The 16890-nt window shown below is 52.6% G+C and overlaps 1 protein-coding gene across 7 annotated transcripts; it reads left to right on the top strand.

Annotated features, from left to right (window-relative positions):
* The first annotated feature begins 1369 nt into the window (after positions 1-1369).
* On the top strand, positions 1370-16101 carry TFRC (transferrin receptor). Of its 7 annotated transcripts, none has more exons than XM_082767464.1 (19): positions 1370-1507; positions 2957-3027; positions 4411-4624; positions 5171-5393; positions 5605-5748; positions 6376-6472; positions 6866-6988; positions 7849-7938; positions 8105-8244; positions 8655-8824; positions 9122-9241; positions 9865-9950; positions 10079-10142; positions 10517-10584; positions 10970-11037; positions 11452-11533; positions 12413-12634; positions 13099-13239; positions 13515-16101. In XM_082767464.1, exons 2-19 carry the CDS (start codon positions 2995-2997, stop codon positions 13755-13757), a joined length of 2328 nt encoding a protein of 775 aa, XP_082623590.1. In that variant the 5' UTR covers positions 1370-1507; positions 2957-2994; the 3' UTR covers positions 13758-16101. The 7 variants fall into 7 exon arrangements, with proteins under 7 accessions (XP_082623590.1, XP_082623591.1, XP_082623588.1 ...); XM_082767465.1 differs by having other exon boundaries at positions 1390-1517; XM_082767462.1 differs by having other exon boundaries at positions 1399-1517; positions 2916-3027.
* The last annotated feature ends 789 nt before the right edge of the window (positions 16102-16890 follow it).

Below are 16890 nucleotides of genomic sequence, written 5' to 3' on the forward strand. Positions count from 1 at the left end.
CTCTTCTCTGGGCCTTAGGGCACTGCTGCCATTTAATAGGTTTTGTCCTCTCCGCAATGGGTGCCTCATACTGCCCTGAAGGTGATTTGATGAGCACTTGAGTCTTTAATTGCATGGCAATGGCACCTCCAGCTCCGTCAACAGCCTTCACAGCAGAAGATTTTATCCCTTTGTTCAGGAGGAACATAAAACCTTGGGCAGGGCTTGGGCTGCGTTCCCCTGGTTATATATTTCCCTGCACCCAGACTCGTATTTAAAAGCAACCAGAGGATCCACCCTCCAGGACGGCTCGAAACCCTTTCTGCACCTTTATTACACCCCTTGCCTTCCCCCGAGGACCCCGCAGCACCCCGGGGCTGCCGTTTCCCTGAGGTTTGTCTCCAGATGGCCGCATCGAGTCCAGGCCTTGCTTAATCCCCCCCCCCCCCCATACCAGCACAGGAATGTATTGCTTTTCACCAAGCGTAATCCTCTTTGCGGTCATGTGTCCTGCCAAACTACCAACTTTCTGCTCCCGTCGTTCTTTCCCGGGGGAGGATTTGAGGCAATAATCCTGCCCTACCCACCTATTTCTTTAACGAGCAAGAGGAATTACGCACAGGGCACCACAGTGTGTGCACAGCGAGACCTGGGGGCACTTCTGGCCCTCCTGTGGGGGACGGGACGAACTCAGCCCCTGCTCTGGAGCATGGACAGAGGGGACAAGTGGCTCCAGAGGCACTCATAGCATAGAAATTTTGGTGTTTTGGGGTGCTGAGGTGCCCTGCAGGGATGCAGGGATGCAGGGCTGTCCTTTCCCTGAAGGCTGTGTTAGCGTGCCCAGTGACTGTGCCGCTGTTCTCCACCACCCAGGAGCTGCTGCCAACACCGCCCACAGACGTGGTTAGCCCGGCATTGTACGGAGTGCTAGAGAACTGCCTCAGCACCGGGACAGGGCAATTTACGGAAAGTGACTCATCACCAGCACCGGTGCTTTATGTGCTGCTTGAAACACCGCATGTATAATAACATTTACTCCCCTCAGCCTTTCCCAGGCGAAGCAGAGGGCAAGGAGCCACACTTCACTTCTCCTCACGGCTCCCTGGAAACAAGAGAGGGAACCAGGGGGGGGCTCTGACACACACACGGGCTCCATCAACGGGCACGGGGGTCTGGGGTCTCACACGGAGCCCCCTCTGCCCCCTCACACACCGAGGCAGCGCTGAGGTGAGGCGAAGGCGGGGAGGGGGCAGCGCCATCACCTCACGCGCGCCCCTCAGAGGGAGGGGGTGAGGTTCCCGCCTGCGCCTGCGCTCGGGGCGCTGATTGGCTGAGCGGCGTGCTGGGGGGGGCGGGGCGCAGGGATGAGCCGGGCGGTGGGGGCAGAGCCCGGCAGTGCGTGCGCGAGGAGCGGCACGAGCGCAGCGGCGGCAGCGGGGGGCTCGCGCGGCGGCCGTTGGAAGGGCGGGAAGGGCGCGCGCCGCGCCGAGGCGGGAAGAGCCCCCCCTGAGGCGGGAAGGGCCCTGAGGTGAGGTGAGGTGAGGTGAGGTGAGGCGAGGAGGGGCGGTGCGGTGCGGTGCGGTGCGGTGCTGCCATGGCTGCCTGACCTTGAGGAGGGGCAGCGCTGCCGTGACGAGTCGAGCATGCGAAGGGGGCCCCCCTGAAGGGGGGAGAGACGTGCCCCGGGAGGGCGGCCTATCGGCCCCGCCGCTTATCGGGCGGCCGGCAGCCGGGCGGCCCTGCCTGTGATACCGTGCCTGGTGAGAGGCGGTGGCTCCTCGGCTCTTTTTTTTTTTTTTTTTTTTTTGATTATTATTTTTTTTTTCGTTTTATTTGCTGTCAAGGTGCGTGGGGGGGGGGGTGGATGCGGGTGCTGGGTGGGTTGAGGGTGCTGCCGCAGCGCTGTGCTGAGCATCGCTCCTCACGTGGGGCCTGCAGGGCCGTGGGTGCCGCCAGCTTGTCCCTCATGAGCCCCTGCAGCTGCCCCCTGCCTGTTTCCCCCCTCTATGTTGGCTTCCCTGCCTGCCAGCTACGGCCTGGGCCTCAAAACGTGGCCTGGTGAGGCCGCCGGGGCTCGTCTCCTCCACACAGCCCTGTTCTGAGAGGAAGGTGAGGCCACGGTTAACCTTTGGTCTCTGCTCGTGGTGCAGAGCTGTGCAGTGTACAGGTGGCGATCAGCGTGCACCATCAGCTTGAGCGCTCTGCCCATGTGCACCGGCTCAGAGCCATTTCTCAGCCAGAGGGTGTGCTCCAGCCACGTGCTCCCAAGCCCAGCTGGCTGGTCACTGGCTTACAGAGCTCCTTGAAACATCCTCCTGAAGGAAGAAGTCCTAAACTGATTCAAATCAGAAGTTATACCCTCCGGAGAAATGCAGGCTGTAAAAGTAACTGCAGTGCTTTTGGGTGGTTGCTCTTAGTCATTCTGGGAGAAAAGCCAGTGCGGAGGTTGTCTTTATGAAATTATAAAGAAATAGTCACCTGGAAGGGACCTTCCAGATGGAAGTGTTCCTGTAGGGTAGGAATTGGGGCTGCTTTTGGTGGATGGTGTTGTGCCACCTCTGGCTACCAGTCGGATGTTTGTCTCCGTGCTGTCATGGAGCCATAAAGTCTCCACGTGCTGTCCCTTGTCACTGCTCAGTATCCACCTATTGTGAGCCCTTCCCAAGTGGAGGTGGTCCTACAATTCGTAAGACCCTCGGCTGAACTTAGCTGTGCGAGACTACTCCTCAGTTATACCCTTCTCACCACTGGGGTTCAACAAAAAGGGTATTTTCTTGTTCATCTGCAGAGTGGAGATGTGAACTTCAGGTTGCGTTCAAGGTTAAGGGGCAAGCTTGATCTAGCATAACCAACATGGTGAAGGACTTATATAAAATTCATGGGCAAGCATTTTGCTAGTGGCTGTGGCTGATCTTGGGCATCTTTTATAATTGCAGGGGAACAGCCTGAGTTGATTTGTTGTGCTCTGAACTTCCAGGGCTTCGGTCAAGTTGCTGGGTACTCCTCCAGAAGGCGATGGACCATGCGAGAGCAGCCATTTCGAACTTGGTAAGACACTGCCACCCCCGTGCCATTTATCTCTCAGTGACAAACTGGTAATACCGTGGAAGTGCAATTCAGCGAAGTTGTTGTTGGTATCAGAGGCTGGCAAGTCCAACGTGCTGCTAGGTGCTGCTGTGCACGTTGCTGTAGCTAGCTGGCTATGATAAGGAAGTGGTTTAAGCTGTTTGGTCTGGTAGGGTTATCTTTAACTGCTACAGTGTCTCGGGTCTCTCAAGAAGCTGGAAAAGCGATAAGTGGAGGGGAGAGAGCTTTGAACAATGTTCCAGGAGGAAGTACTGATGAGGAAGCTGATTAAGTGCCCGTTGGGACAACCAGCACGGGACAATCAACACATGTTCTATTATGTTCCCCCTGGGGGGTGGGGAAGGGGAGCTCAACCACAACCTTTGTGACATGTGCTTCTGAAATGAGTACCGGGGAGGTGTTGCTGCGGTGTTTCCCCTCAGTTACAACAGCTGCCAGGCACTTCATTTCAGGTAACGTGGGCAGAGATTGCAGCAGCTTGGGTACAGGCTGCCACCTGCTTCTTCAGCATAGCAGGGAGGCCACAGGACCGCTGCTCCCAGAACTGTTCCTCTGGCTCTTAGCCAGCCTCCTGCCTCTCCCCAGCAAGTACCCGAGCACAAGCATGGCTACAAGCAGGCTCGGTGGCTCCAATGGGAGCTGTGTGGTTCTGCTCAGAGTTAAGTCAGCCACGATGCCTGGGTGCTGAAAAAGAGCTCTCAAATGGTTTCCATTGCAGCTGGACATGAGAGGCGCATCCCTGCCTTCCTTCCTCTCAGCTAAGGTTATGGGGTTCCCATGGATCATCCCTTTTCAGCCTAGCTGCTCTATAATAGTTATCAATAGTGTAATTTAAGAGTAGCCTGGGGCAGCTTAATATGAGATTATGTAGATATTGGCTGAGACTACTTGCGTCAAAGTGAATGTGGCTCAAAGGCACAGCTGTGGAGGGGTTGCCTTCCCTTTCGTCTGTTCTGATCAAAGTTGCCTTCTGTGCAAGTTGCACGTGTTCAGCTCAGTGCATTCCTGATGAAGACCAGGAGATTCTGCTTCTATCAGCCATTGCCATGGGGCTCCATGGGAAATGTCAGTACCGTTGCCTGCCTTGTATCTGGAAGAGTCCAAGCTAGAATCTGAATAGCGTAGCTTGAGCTTGTGCAGGGCAAACAGCTGCGAGGCTCTGGAGACCCTGAGTAGGTCTGGCTGTGTGTGTGAGCAGCCAGCCTGGCGTATTGACAGCCGACACTTGGCTGTGCTGGAGCAGTTTCAGATGAACACGCTGTACTTAGCACAAGTGCAACTGGCTGCAGGGGCTGTAGGCTGGCATAGCAAACTCTACCATCACGTGGCTGTCTTTCGACACAGTTTAGTGGCGAGCCGATGTCGTACACGCGCTTCAGCATTGCCCGGCAAACGGACGGAGACAACAGCCATGTGGAGATGAAGCTGTCTGCCGACGATGAGGAAGGAGGAGAGGCTGGGAGGCCTGAGCACCTGCATGCCCATGTGGCTCAGCCATGGAGGAATGGCAAGAACCTGTGCTTCCTACTCATTGCGGCTTTTCTCCTCCTTTTGATTGGTAAGAAAGGGTGGAAAACAAACTAAGTACCAGGCTCTGCTTCATGCAGTTACCTGAGGCTATCCACTAACATTAGAATTCATGTTGTTTCAGGATAGAATTAAAGAGCCTGGATCCAGGCTGCAGCCTCTTGTCACTAACTCTTACAAATGCTCAGACTTGTGTCAGGCTTGATAGCGGGACTGTGACTTAGCCAAAGGGCAAACCAGTCACTGGTTTTTCCCCTCATCAACTCCCCACACTTCTCTAGAAATGTGGGCAAACACATCAGTAAGGCCTGATGCTGGTCTTTCCAAGGTTTTAGTACTGCCACCTAGAGCAATCCTTCTCCTCCCTGTCTGGAGGGACTCTGCCAAGCACAAGGTCAGATCTACAGTGTGCCTTAGAATGTGCCAGCTCAGGCAAAATGTCAGGCTGCATACTGCTGTCTGTCCCTAGGTATTCCAGCTCGTTAAAAATGGAGTGAGAACAGTGCTGCATCTTAACTGTCAGGCTGCTGTGAGCGTGCTGGTGTGGTCATCTTTCTGACGTGTTTTCTCTCTATAGGGTTTCTGATCGGCTACTTGAGTTACCGGGGACGAATGCAGCTGGCTGCCAAGTGTCTAGAGGGAGGTGGCAAGTGTGAGGTGACTCCTACTGCATCTTACTTAGCGGATGGTGATGAAACTGAGGAAGAGGACGTTCCAGGACCACCTATCCTCTACTGGCCTGATCTTAAGAAGCTGTTGTCGGCTAAGCTGTCAGAAAGGCGTCTTGAGGAGAACTTGAGGTAACAGCTCCAGAAAGCTTAGCTTACAGCTATGGGAGAGGCAAAGCCTGTGAGCAGAACTCAGGCTTGTTTGGAGAACAAGGACATGGTGATATAGGGGGGCATGTGGTTAAAGGTGGATTTAAATGGCTCATCCAACCTGGGTTTGTAGGCTGGGGGACTGTAGTGCAGCCTGGTGCTGTAGCCTAAGCCATACATCCTTTATCTACAGGCAAAGAGCAAACAAGTACTCCTTTGAAGCTGGCCAGAGTGAAGATGAGAACATGGGCATCTACATTCATGACCTGTTCAAGAGCTTCTTTTTGAATCAAGTGTGGAAGGATAAGCACTACATAAAGCTGCAGGTCAAAGGCAGGTATGTTAATGAAAAAATGTAGGTCTCTCCCTCATAGCACGGATCTCCACAGTCCTGAGTAAACACTTTAATTGCTGTTGAGATTGTGTGCCAGTTACCTCTCTCTGAAGAAGATCTTATCTAGCCAAGCTGTAGCTGCTACTTTCTTTAGGCTTCCTAAATCCAAAGGGCCAAATAGCAGTCCTCTAAATTTTAGCTGGGACAGCTGGCTCTTAAAGCATGTGTAAGAAATGGAGGGAAAACGCACAGAGTAAAGACTCAGCTGAAAAGTAGACTCCCTGTGCCCAAGACTGATAGCAGGGTGACCGTCTTGTTACCCAGGCAGGTGCTGCAGACCTGGCGGTGGCTCCCAACAGCTCAGAAGGGTGTCAGCTGCCACTGAGCTGGCTGACAGCTCACATCCCCAGGTCTTCCTGCCTGTTCATGCTAGGGGAGTTGAATTTACTTCATTAATGTCTGAACAATCCCAGAGATTGTTTTGTGAAAGCACTGGGATGAGTCGGCCGGTTTCAGGCTTTGCATGGACTTGATCAGAATTACAGGAGTTATTAGGCTGAAATATGTGAGATGGCTAAGTATGCACTTAACGTAGGAAAGAATGTAACGCTGCCTCCTGACACTTAACAGCACCAGGAACAAAGTGTCTGTTTTGGAAGATGGTAAAGAAGAGGAACTGGAGACTCCTGATGCATATGTGGCATACAGTGAGACCGGCTCAGTTACTGTAAGTGACTCCAAGAAAATCCTGGGGTTTTTGTGTGCCTGTCAGGTGGCGATGTGTGAAATACATGTGTGTCAAGACATGTGCTGCTTAAAGGCCTTCCCAATTAAAGAGCCAGTGGGGAGAGGGAGGGAAAAGAGTGGGCCCACACAGTTTTCTTACCTTGTCAAGAGACAGAAGTTACTGTTTAAACTTCTCTGCTGGGATCCAGCCAGGAACTTTTGACAGAACTGCTCCAATACGTGTGTTGCATGTGATCAGAGTTTACATAGCTGAAATTGAAGTCCCTGCTGCTAGTGGCAGGCTGATGTGTTCCAGGCCTGTAACTGGGCAGGGTGCTTCAGGTGCCTTCCTAGCACAGGACTGCTGTGTTTATAACCACTGTTTCTGTCCTAGGGCAAACCAGTCTATGCAAACTATGGACAGAAAGAAGATTTTCAGAAGCTAGAGAAGTCAGCGATTGAACTGAATGGAACCATAGTCATTGTCAGAGCTGGAAAAATAACCCTTGCTGAGAAGGTAAGCAGCCTGTGGCCCAAAGTCTGGCAAAACGTGGCAGCGGGAAGCTATGTTTTTTTGGGTTTTTTTTGGTTTGTAGTCACACCACTTTACCTCAGTTCACGTCTCAAGAATTCATAGGTAGGCTTGTCCTGCAGGCCTGGTCTTGTTTGTTTGCTCCGAGCTTCCACGTGCAGGTCTGGACACCGAGGTTGAATGGAGCTGGTTACCACTCGTGGGGCTGCTGTTCTTAGCCGCTGGCAATCTGGTTGGGATAGCCAAGCATTTAGGAGGCAGAGGCAGTTTGGGAACTGCTGTGTGCAGAGCTGGCCGCTATGGCTGGGTGCAGCAGCGGGGCTGCTAGAAGCAGAGCAGCCTCACCCCCAGGGCACCTCTGCTGCTGCAACCAGGCACCTTTAAAGCTCAGCTGCCATGTCTCCACTGAGCTCTTGCAGACATGGTCTGAGTGAAAGTGCTGGCACTGCCTTCCCAGTCAGTTGCCACGTGTCGTTTAACATTCCCTTCATAGCAAGCGATGTGGAACAGCCAGGCAGCCTAAAAGATCCAAGTCCTGCACACAAGCCCGTTTTAGGTCTGTCCCAGAACTGCTCCTCAGAGGGGTGCTGGTGGAGAGGCTGGGGTATCGCTGCTGGGTGCCGCTCTGGCTCTGCCAGTGTGCATCATGGACACTTGAACTGTTCAGAAGGGCATTAGAGACATTATGCCTGGAGTAAGGCTGTTAGCTTTCATCATCCTTGTGTGCATATCTCCGTCAGGTGGCTCTTAAAGCCTGTTGTGGAGCTAGGCAGTGAGGAGCTCAGCCCCTCACACTGTTACTTGATGTACTTGCCTTAACTCCCCTTGCTTGCTGTGCACCTCAGGTTGTGAACGCCAAGGAGAAAGGAGCAGTTGGTGTGCTGATGTACCTGGATCCGTACAAGAACACAGACGACCTTGTCCCGTTTGGGCATGTGAGTATGCAGTTGGCTCTCCTGTCTGCTGTTCTCATGATGCTTTTGCTCTGTCGGCTGCAAACTGTAGCAGTCCTTCTGCAGACTTCCATGCCAGCAGTGCTTCATGCCCTTGTGTAGGTGGAAACTGGTCTCCTGAGACATGAAGGCTTCTTACTTTCCACAGGCCCACCTTGGAACTGGAGACCCTTACACCCCAGGCTTTCCTTCTTTCAACCACACCCAGTTTCCTCCCATTGAATCTTCAGGACTACCCCACATTGTTGTTCAGACCATCTCTAGCCACGCAGCGAGCAGGCTGTTCAGGTAACGGGCTTCTCTGGCTTGCATGCTCTGCTCTTGGTGGCTCTGCTGCAGAGGTGAGAATGATGATGAGGTGCTGCGAGCCCAGGGAGCTCTCTGCTGGTCTGTGCTGTGTATCGCAGGGAACACTTAATGAAACTGGCTGTGGAAATGTTGCTTGTCCATGTCTCCTTGCTTAAAGGCAGGTCTTAATCTAGTGTTGAGTTCTTCTTGGCCTCTGCATTCTCCCTTTCCGCACTTAATGAGCAGGGCTTCACAGGGCTGCAGGCTTGTTCCTGAGTAAGCTCTGAACAGGGCTGCACCTGCAGTTGCAGGCTTGATGGTGTTTTGTTTATTATTACTTTTTAGGATAGTTAAATGAGGACAGAGCTGGATAATGAGCTCAAAGGATCTTTTTTTCCCTTCCCCCTCAGCAAAATGGATGGAGAGTCATGCCTTCCCCAGTGGAGAGGTGGACTTCTGGTCTGTAAGATGACAGTGAGGAGCGACAAGCAGCTGACGGTGAAACTGGATGTGAACAATATCATGGTGGACAGGAAGATTCTGAACATCTTTGGTGCTATCACAGGATTTGAAGAACCAGGTAACAGCAACTGCCCTGTGGCTCAGCCTCTAGGGGAACATTTCATCTTCTGTGATCTCTGTAACACATGGCAGCTGCTCCCAGACAGAGACAACCTCAGTAGCACCAAGACCGGTCTCTGAGGATTAAGAGAGAAGCTGAGCTGCAGTGCCAGGGAAAGGCTAAATGAAAGCAGTGTGCTTCATACAGGAGTTAGACTCCACTTGGTTCCTGGCACAAAAGCTCAAAGCTGCCTCTTTGGTAGACAGTGTTTGCGATCTGAAGCTCGCAGCTCAGATCTTGATGTCTCCTTTGTAGATCGGTACGTGGTGATCGGAGCCCAGAGAGACTCCTGGGGCCCAGGAGCAGCCAAGGCTGGCGTTGGAACTGCCATATTGTTGGAACTTGCCCGTGCCATCTCGGACATAGTGAAAAATGGTAAATATCTGTATACAAAAGCATGGGGTTGAGGGGTTGATACAGGTTTAGCTCTGTGTGTAACACTGGAGAGCCCAGTTACAAAATAATCCTTCCAGAACGTGTGGGAAGTCTGACAAAGCTTTCTGAGAAGCTGCTACTTGTCCAACACAGACAGCTTGTCTGCAGCCAGCACTTGCTTCCAAGGGACTGCCTGCTTGTATCTGATATGGCTTGAATGCAAGAACATCCTTGTATAGCATGCACTGCAAACCTCAAACGTGAGCTGCCTATTGGACAGCCAGGCCTGGAGGTGAAAAACATCGAAGCAGCTGACCAGCTGGAGGGGCGGGGGCTGCACGGTGGCACTTAGTGCGAGTGCTCTTGTCCCCAGGGTTAATTCTGGGCTCAGGCAGATAAAGAAAGGGAGTAAAATGCAGAGAACCTGGCTTTACTGTGCAGCATGGAGAAGGTCAAGGAGGGCTGGAAAGGGTGCAGTGTCCTTGCTGCCACTAGTGCACATGTTTGCGGCAGGCAGAATGCTTCAGCTCTACCTGAGCAGCAGGTGACTTCATCAGCCCAGGTCTGGAGTGCTAATCCACATCTCAGGGGAAGGGCGGAGATCTCAGTCTGTCTCTTTGCAGAAGGCTACAAACCGAGGCGAAGCATCATCTTTGCCAGCTGGAGTGCGGGAGACTACGGCACTGTGGGTGCTACTGAATGGCTGGAGGTACTGGTTCTTCAGACTGTTGTGTGATGACTGCTCAGTTGTCATTTCTCATTCCACGTTTCCCTGTGGAATAAACTCCCTGGTATTATACTGCCATTGCTTATCTTAAAATGCTTGTTTTGTTCTAGGGGTACTCGGCCACGCTGCATGCCAAAGCTTTCACTTACATCAACCTGGATGCTGCAGTCCTGGGTAACTTGCCACTCTTAATTTTTCTTTCTTGAAACCAGATGGAATGAGGGTAGTTTGACAGATAACCGTAAGCCTCCAGAAATGGAGACACTTCCCTGACTGCGCTAGAGGTGCTGTTGGGTGTTTGGCTGAAGGCCAGAATGACTCAATTCATCGTTGGCCCACTGTCACTGAAACCAGGAGATTGCAGGGACCTAGCAGAACTGTCTTCTGGTTCAGGCTGCAGCAGTTTCTGCCCTGTGCCTTTTGAAAACCTTTTGGCAACAAGCCGTAGATCACTTGGCCCAGAAGGCCTTGTTGCTCGGTTGCAGGTCTGAGCTGCTCTAGCAATTAATTGTGCAATCAGTGTGTTAAACACCCTTTTTCTCTTGCAGGCACAAATGACGTCAAGATTTCTGCTAGCCCCTTGCTGTATGCACTACTGGAGAGAACTATGAAGGGGGTGAGTTGAAGGGTCTCAGGTGGATCAGAGTTAAACAATAGCTTAAGCCACTTTCCACTGGGTCCCTTTCCTCAGCAGAGCTGGCACCTCTTAAAGAGAAGCTGCACTTAAGAGGAGGGGCTGAAATACTCTGGAGGGCCCTGTCTGAAGTCAGCTGGGCTCTGGGAATTGCAGTTCACTTAAACAGAATGCAAAATTAATAAATGCCATGGTTTGGTGGGAAATGAGTGCCTGTCCTGTATGGAGTGTGTTCGTGTAAAGAAAGGTCAGGAGAGAGCACACCTGACTGGTGTCTGCATAGCGGTGTGAGCTCTGGGGCACGCCCAGCAGCCTGGAAGCTGAAACAGAGGTCAGAACAAGTGCAGTGACTGTCATCTCCCTGCAGGTAAAGGATCCAGCAACAAGCTCGAGAAGCCTCTATGACAGAGTTGGCTCCAGCTGGGTAAAATCAATGTAAGTATTCCAGTCCTGTTGAGAAAAGCAAATCTCCATAAAGGCACAAACTAAACAGCTTCTGCTCTTTGTGCTGGAACCTCATGCCACTGTCCGGGGCAGGCTTTCCCTGCTGCAGTGGGGTCAGGCAGGCGTGAACACAGAGCACGAGCCGTGCTGAGTGCTGCCCCAAGCTGCCCGTAGGCAGTTCAGACACCTTTTTTTGCAGGGCAAGAACCGCCTTGTACAAGGAGCGGTGGCCGGAAGCGGACCAGCAGCCCTTGGCACTTGGCTTGGACTCCTTGCCAAAACCTGTCTTGTCTAGACAGAGTAGCCCGGTTGGCTCAGAGCTTCACCTCGAGCCCTCTAGCCCTGTAGCTTTTCAGCTGGGCTGTCTAAACCAGTCAGTAACTATTCAATACCTCTCTCTTGCAGCGTTCCTTTTGGCCTAGATAATGCAGCGTTCCCTTTTCTGGCGTACTCTGGAATCCCAGTGGTGTCCTTTGGTTTCTACAACGTAAGTACTGCCCGCCTGCCTGCCTAGTGTTGGTGCTGTGGAAGGTGCTGTAGGGATAGCTGCTCTCCAGGATGGCGAAGTGCAAGGTGCACTGAGCTCGGTGTCCATGCAGGAGCCTCTCTAAGAGAGGAGGAGCAGCCACTGGACCTGGGGGCTGTGGCAGTACTCATGAAGGCTGCTCCTGGGATGTGGTTGGCCTTTAGCTTCTGTTTGAGCGTCTGGGGTGCTTGTGTTCTGTTGGGGGAGGGGGGCATTGCTCTTCTAGAGGCTCAGATGTCAATGACGCAGAAATAAAAAGCATTAGAGATGCCAAGCTTCCAGTACTTCAATTAGAGAATGTACTGCAGCCTGCTGTTCAGCAGGCAGAGTGCTCTGGGGACGCTGTACTGCTGGCCAGAGCAGACAGACTGTCCAGATCTGCTGTTGTAGCTCGGTGCTGGCAAAATGGCAGCAGCCTGGCAGCCTGCACTACTCCTGCTGCAGGAGTGCAGCTGGGACCCTTTCTGCTAACAGCTTCCTTGGTTCCTGAGTGCTTGGATTTTGCAAGTGTCAGGCTTCACAAAAATCTTAGGCTGTTGTGCTCAGAAAGGTTGGAAAGTGCTGTCAGCATGTACTGAAGTGGGTGATGGTTTGCAGGAGCTCTGCAGGGAGCTCTGGCAGAATGGGTCTGTGTGTTTTGGGCCTAACAAACTCACAAGGCATGCGGCTGATCAACAGAGGCTGTGAGGGACTAGAGGAGGGCATTTCGTTCCCCTCCCTCATGTTCTGAAGTTTTGCTACTCAAATCTCACTATGTAGAAGCACAAGTTGATGGGACGTGCTGAGAGCTCCTAGCTGGAGAAGCATTGCTGTCTAACTTTTACACCTTCTCTCTTGTAGAAAGATGAGGACTATCCCTTCCTGGGCACTACTCAGGACACTGTGGAGAACCTGAAGGCGATTAACAGTCTGTACACTCATCTGCGTGCTGCTGCGGAAGTAGCTGGACAAATAGCTCTCAGGCTAACCCATGACCATGAGCTCTTCCTAGACTTTGGGAGATACAGTGAGGAACTGTTAGCGTTCCAGGAAAAGTTTCTGGTCTACGATCAGGATGTGAAGGTAAGAAAGGATCTGAGTGCACTGAATCCCTGTAGACTGTTCCGGAGTCGTGTGTTAGCAAGGCTCTGTGATTACTGCATGCAGCTGGGGGGACATCTGTCTTCTTGACTTGAGTGTCACAAGTTGTGATCTGAATTAATGTTCCTTAGGGAGCAGTACTGACATAGGAGCTGTTGCAGACAGGTTTAGCTATAGTGGCTTTAGTGAGTTCTTGAGGAAATGGATGTGGCTGTGATTGTTTCTAGTCTGAAATATCATTCACAGTGCAGCTTTGCATCTCATCTGCACCTCTGCTGAAACAGTACGAGAAAAAGTGGGTGGGGAGAGACGTCACTGTGCTCGGTGACCTCAGAAGACTGCCAGGAACTTGCTCTGCTACTTGGTTAACTGGCAAAAAAAAACACACACTTGGTAAGAGCAGCAAAAGAAGAAAATCAGGTTTGCTAACAGTTCCTCCCTCGCAGGAGCTGGGGCTGAACTTAGACTGGCTGTTTCTTGCCCGTGGCGACTTCCAGCGAGCTGCAAATGCGCTGAGAAGAGACATTGAAAACAGTGACAAGGAAAACAAGGTCATCCGCAGAGCCCTGAACGACAGGATCATGAAGGTGGGTGCCTGCAGCTGGTTCGCCTCCCTTTGCAAAGGGAGAGAGCTGCCTGGGGTGGGCTTTGGACTTGGAAGCTGTGGACGCTGTGCAGATCTGTGTCTCTTACGTAGTGTTAATGTGACCAACTGCTGCTATCAGGAGAGGATCTGGCCTGTGCAGAGCTGCTCTAGGAAAGGGCTGGGTGGAGGTGGGAGGCTGGGGGCTCAGGGTGGGACAGATGAGGAAAGAAAAACGTGGGAGGTGAGTGTAACCTGAAGCTTGCACCTCTGCTCCAGGTGGAGTATGACTTCCTCTCCCCGTACCTCTCACCGAAAGATGCTCCCCTTCGCCACATCTTCTTCGGCAAAGGCTCCCACACCCTGCAGAGCCTGCTGGACCATCTGCAGCTGCTGAAAACCAGCAGGAGCGAGGTGGATTTGGACATGCTGAAAGAGCAGCTGGCCCTGGCGACCTGGACCATTAAAGGGGCTGCCAATGCGTTAGAGGGTGATATTTGGAATACAGACAACACATTCTAGACACAGCAAACACCTGGTTAAGGTACAGGATTAAGGAAACCCACTCCCTAACACGGCATTATTTTTCTGTAGAGGTTTTTTTTTTTGGCAACAGATCTCTTTTTGACCAAAATTGAAGATAAAAATTTAAATCTCACCTCACAAATTCACAGGAGGCAGTTTAAAAGCAGGTACTAAAATTTCCATGAAATCTTTTCTGACCAGGCTCCCATCTGACCATAGTCCAACCCGGTCGCGTACGGCTGCTTTGTGGGGTTTGCTCTCTGGTATACTTGAGAACTAACAGCTCATGTGAATCCTGAACCGGTACCTTGAGTGGGGAGGTACCATATCATATGTTTATTTTTTATTCTTGGCCTCCTAAATGTGGTGACAGAACAGGGAACGGATTCCTCTACTGCTTGTAGCTTGTAGTAAGGATTTTTTTTTCTCTGTCCAGGGAGCTGCAGACACCAACCTATAGTTCAAGAGTAAAACAGCTTACTACAGCAGCTTAATACTAGCCTGTAAGTGCTGGATTAGCAGCAAGCTCTGAAGTGCCCGGCCTGCCTTTTCTCAACAGCAGCCCTCCAATAAAATCTTGGAGGCTTGCTTCTGCAAAGGCAGGTCCCGGCACCCAGGGAAGATAACCCAAAGACTGCATAACGCCCCATCTGGTCTCCTTACTCGGCACCCCCACGAGTGCTGCAGCATTGAGAAATGGCTCAGGACTGGCACTTCAGACCTTGCTGTGCTGGGGCCTCTTGCGAAATCGAGTCTCTTGCTGGCCAAACACTGTTTGGCTGATGCCATTTTTGCAGGGTGGCTCTTGTTTGGCACTGAGATATTTATTTGTTTATTTATTTATCAGTGACAGTGTTCACTATAAATGGTGTGGTTTTTTTATAGAAGATAATTATCGGAAGCAGTGCCTTCCATAATTATGACAGTTATACTGTCGTTTTTGAATAAAGCAGCATCTGCTATTACAATCAAACATGATACTGGAACTTTGCATTTAACATAATCTAAACAAGCCCCCCCACCTACTTTAATCTTATAATTTTTTTAATTTTTTTTTAAATAGCAGTTAAATTTTCTGTGGCTTAAATGCCCCTCTGGCAGAAACCTGATGGTGCAAACCTGGTAGCAAGCCTCCGGGTTGCACTTCAGAACAATCCTTGAAATGCTGAAAACCTGGGTGGAAACTCAAATGCTGCAAATTTGGTTTCTCTGAGTTGCCTCTGCCTCTCTGGGCTTAGGACTCCCTCTTCTCCCCCCTTTCTGGCAGCTTTTCTCCCCACAAGGGGGCACAGCTTCCTTCCTGGCCAGGGCGGAGGGGCAGAGGCACCCTGAGCAGGGCTCATTGTGTAGCTCTTGCTCCACCCACTGCAGCACACACAAAGTACCTTGGATTAGGCATTGTCCCAATTTTCAATGGCAGCTTCCTGCAAACTTCCAGTACCTTATGTATCATGAAACCTAACTGACATTATCGGAGGCAGTGTCTTCCATAATGTGTAAAGAACAAGGTAGTTTTTGCCTACCACAGTGTTATATCGGAGGCAGTGACCTCCATATGTTGCACTATGGGTGTACGTAATTATCGGGGACAGTGTTTCCCATAATTGTTTTATGCTTATCATGCAATGTCATCTGCAAAGCTGGATGGTTAGTATCTAACATGGATTAACTTCCCGCAGTCATTTCTTTCACTCTCCTGTGGTGACGCGAATACAAACCTCGGCCTGTTATGTACTTCTCTAGACTCTACCTTCTCTCTAAGCTGAGCTTTCTCATAGCTGTGCTGTCCTGAAGTGACGTCCTGCCCTCGGTCCTGAGACTGGTGTTTGAATGTTAGTGGAAGCTAGGCTAGGTAGATCGTGTGCTCTGTGATTTAGTGAACTTCCTTCCAAAGACTTGGTGAACTCGTGCTAGGTCAGCGTACTACTGAAAGGAAGAACTCAGCCTGCTTTGGCAGTCCAAAATTTAATGGACACGGTGGGTTTTCATCGGTCTTTCTGGAAGCCTTAGGTCCAGGCTTGTGCAACTCCTACCTCTTCTTTAAGTATCCTGCATGTGTGTAGCGCTCTCTCTTAAGGTTTTTTAGTATCACTTCTCCACGTGGCAGCTACGAGCTGCTGCCTACGAGTCTTCACCGCAGCATTTGTGTGCGTTTTGATAGCATGTTTAATCGTGTGCTTTGTAACCTGCAGAGGATGATTAAAGCCTGGCTGGGGGGAGCCGCCGTGGCTCCTGGGGTGCCGATACCCCCTCCTCAGCCCTGGCGGCGGACGTGGTGTGGGGTATAACGCCTGTTTGTAGGCTACCTGCTGTCTGCTTGAATAAAGTTGTAAAGCTTCAACACTCAACGCCTCTCGTGAGTTCTTGCCGAGCCGTCGGGCTGTTGCGGACACCGGTGAGCTTCAACTTTCACCGAGCCCCCCTGGGCTTTTAGGCGCTGTCTTCCCCTCTCCCTCATGCCCTTGTCACAGCGTCCCCCAAAAAGTGACACCAGGACTCCTCCAGGAGCCCTGGCCCTGCTTGGGGTGCCCGAGTTTCTCCTTCCTCCCCATGCTACCCCGTGTCCGTCTGTCCGTCCCTCCTCACCCCCCTAACCCCCCCCTTTCCCCTTACGTAAAAGCCGGGGACGCGGCTCCTTTAAGAGCGCGGCCGGGCGGGAGCGCGCCGCCCCGGGAGCGCGCCCCGGCTGCGGGGAGCGCGCACCGCGGCGGGGTAAGGGGCGGAGGAGGAAGCCGCGGCGGGGCTGCGGCACCGGGAAGCGAGCACCGGAGCCGAGCCCCCAGCGTGCGGGGCCGGGGGGCGCCGCCTGCACCATCCGGGAGCCGGGGGTGGCGGAGGGCGGGGGGCTGAGCCCGGGGGTGGAGGAAGGCGGCGGCGTGGCCCCGGGGGTGCAGGAGGCGGGGGGCTTGGCGCAGGGGGTGCAAGAAGCGGGGCTGGGAGCCCGGGGACAGGAGCTGGTGACCGGAGGGAGGGCACCGGAGGGCGGCGGCGGTGGCGAGGCCGGGCGGCCGGGGCAGTGGCAGCGGGTGCTGCTGGGGGTGCGCTCCGGGCTGCAGGAGCGCGGAGACCGCCCGGTGCCCACCGTGGGCACCAAGCCCCCGCCGGGCTTGCTGCGCCCCCGCGAGCAGCT

Source organism: Aythya marila (assembly GCF_965140915.1).
Source record: "Aythya marila genome assembly, chromosome: 9".
NCBI classification, from domain to species: Eukaryota; Metazoa; Chordata; class Aves; order Anseriformes; family Anatidae; genus Aythya; species Aythya marila.

What these genes read in the sequence shown, in the direction of transcription:
- TFRC (XM_082767464.1), top strand. Translation starts at nt 2,995, where the DNA reads ATGGACCATGCGAGAGCAGCCATTTCGAACTTG. An exon ending in GCAGCGAGCAGGCTGTTCAG is followed by an intron (nt 8,245 to 8,654) that starts GTAACGGGCTTC and finishes CTTCCCCCTCAG; the next exon opens with CAAAATGGATGGAGAGTCAT. An exon ending in CACAGGATTTGAAGAACCAG is followed by an intron (nt 8,825 to 9,121) that starts GTAACAGCAACT and finishes TCTCCTTTGTAG; the next exon opens with ATCGGTACGTGGTGATCGGA.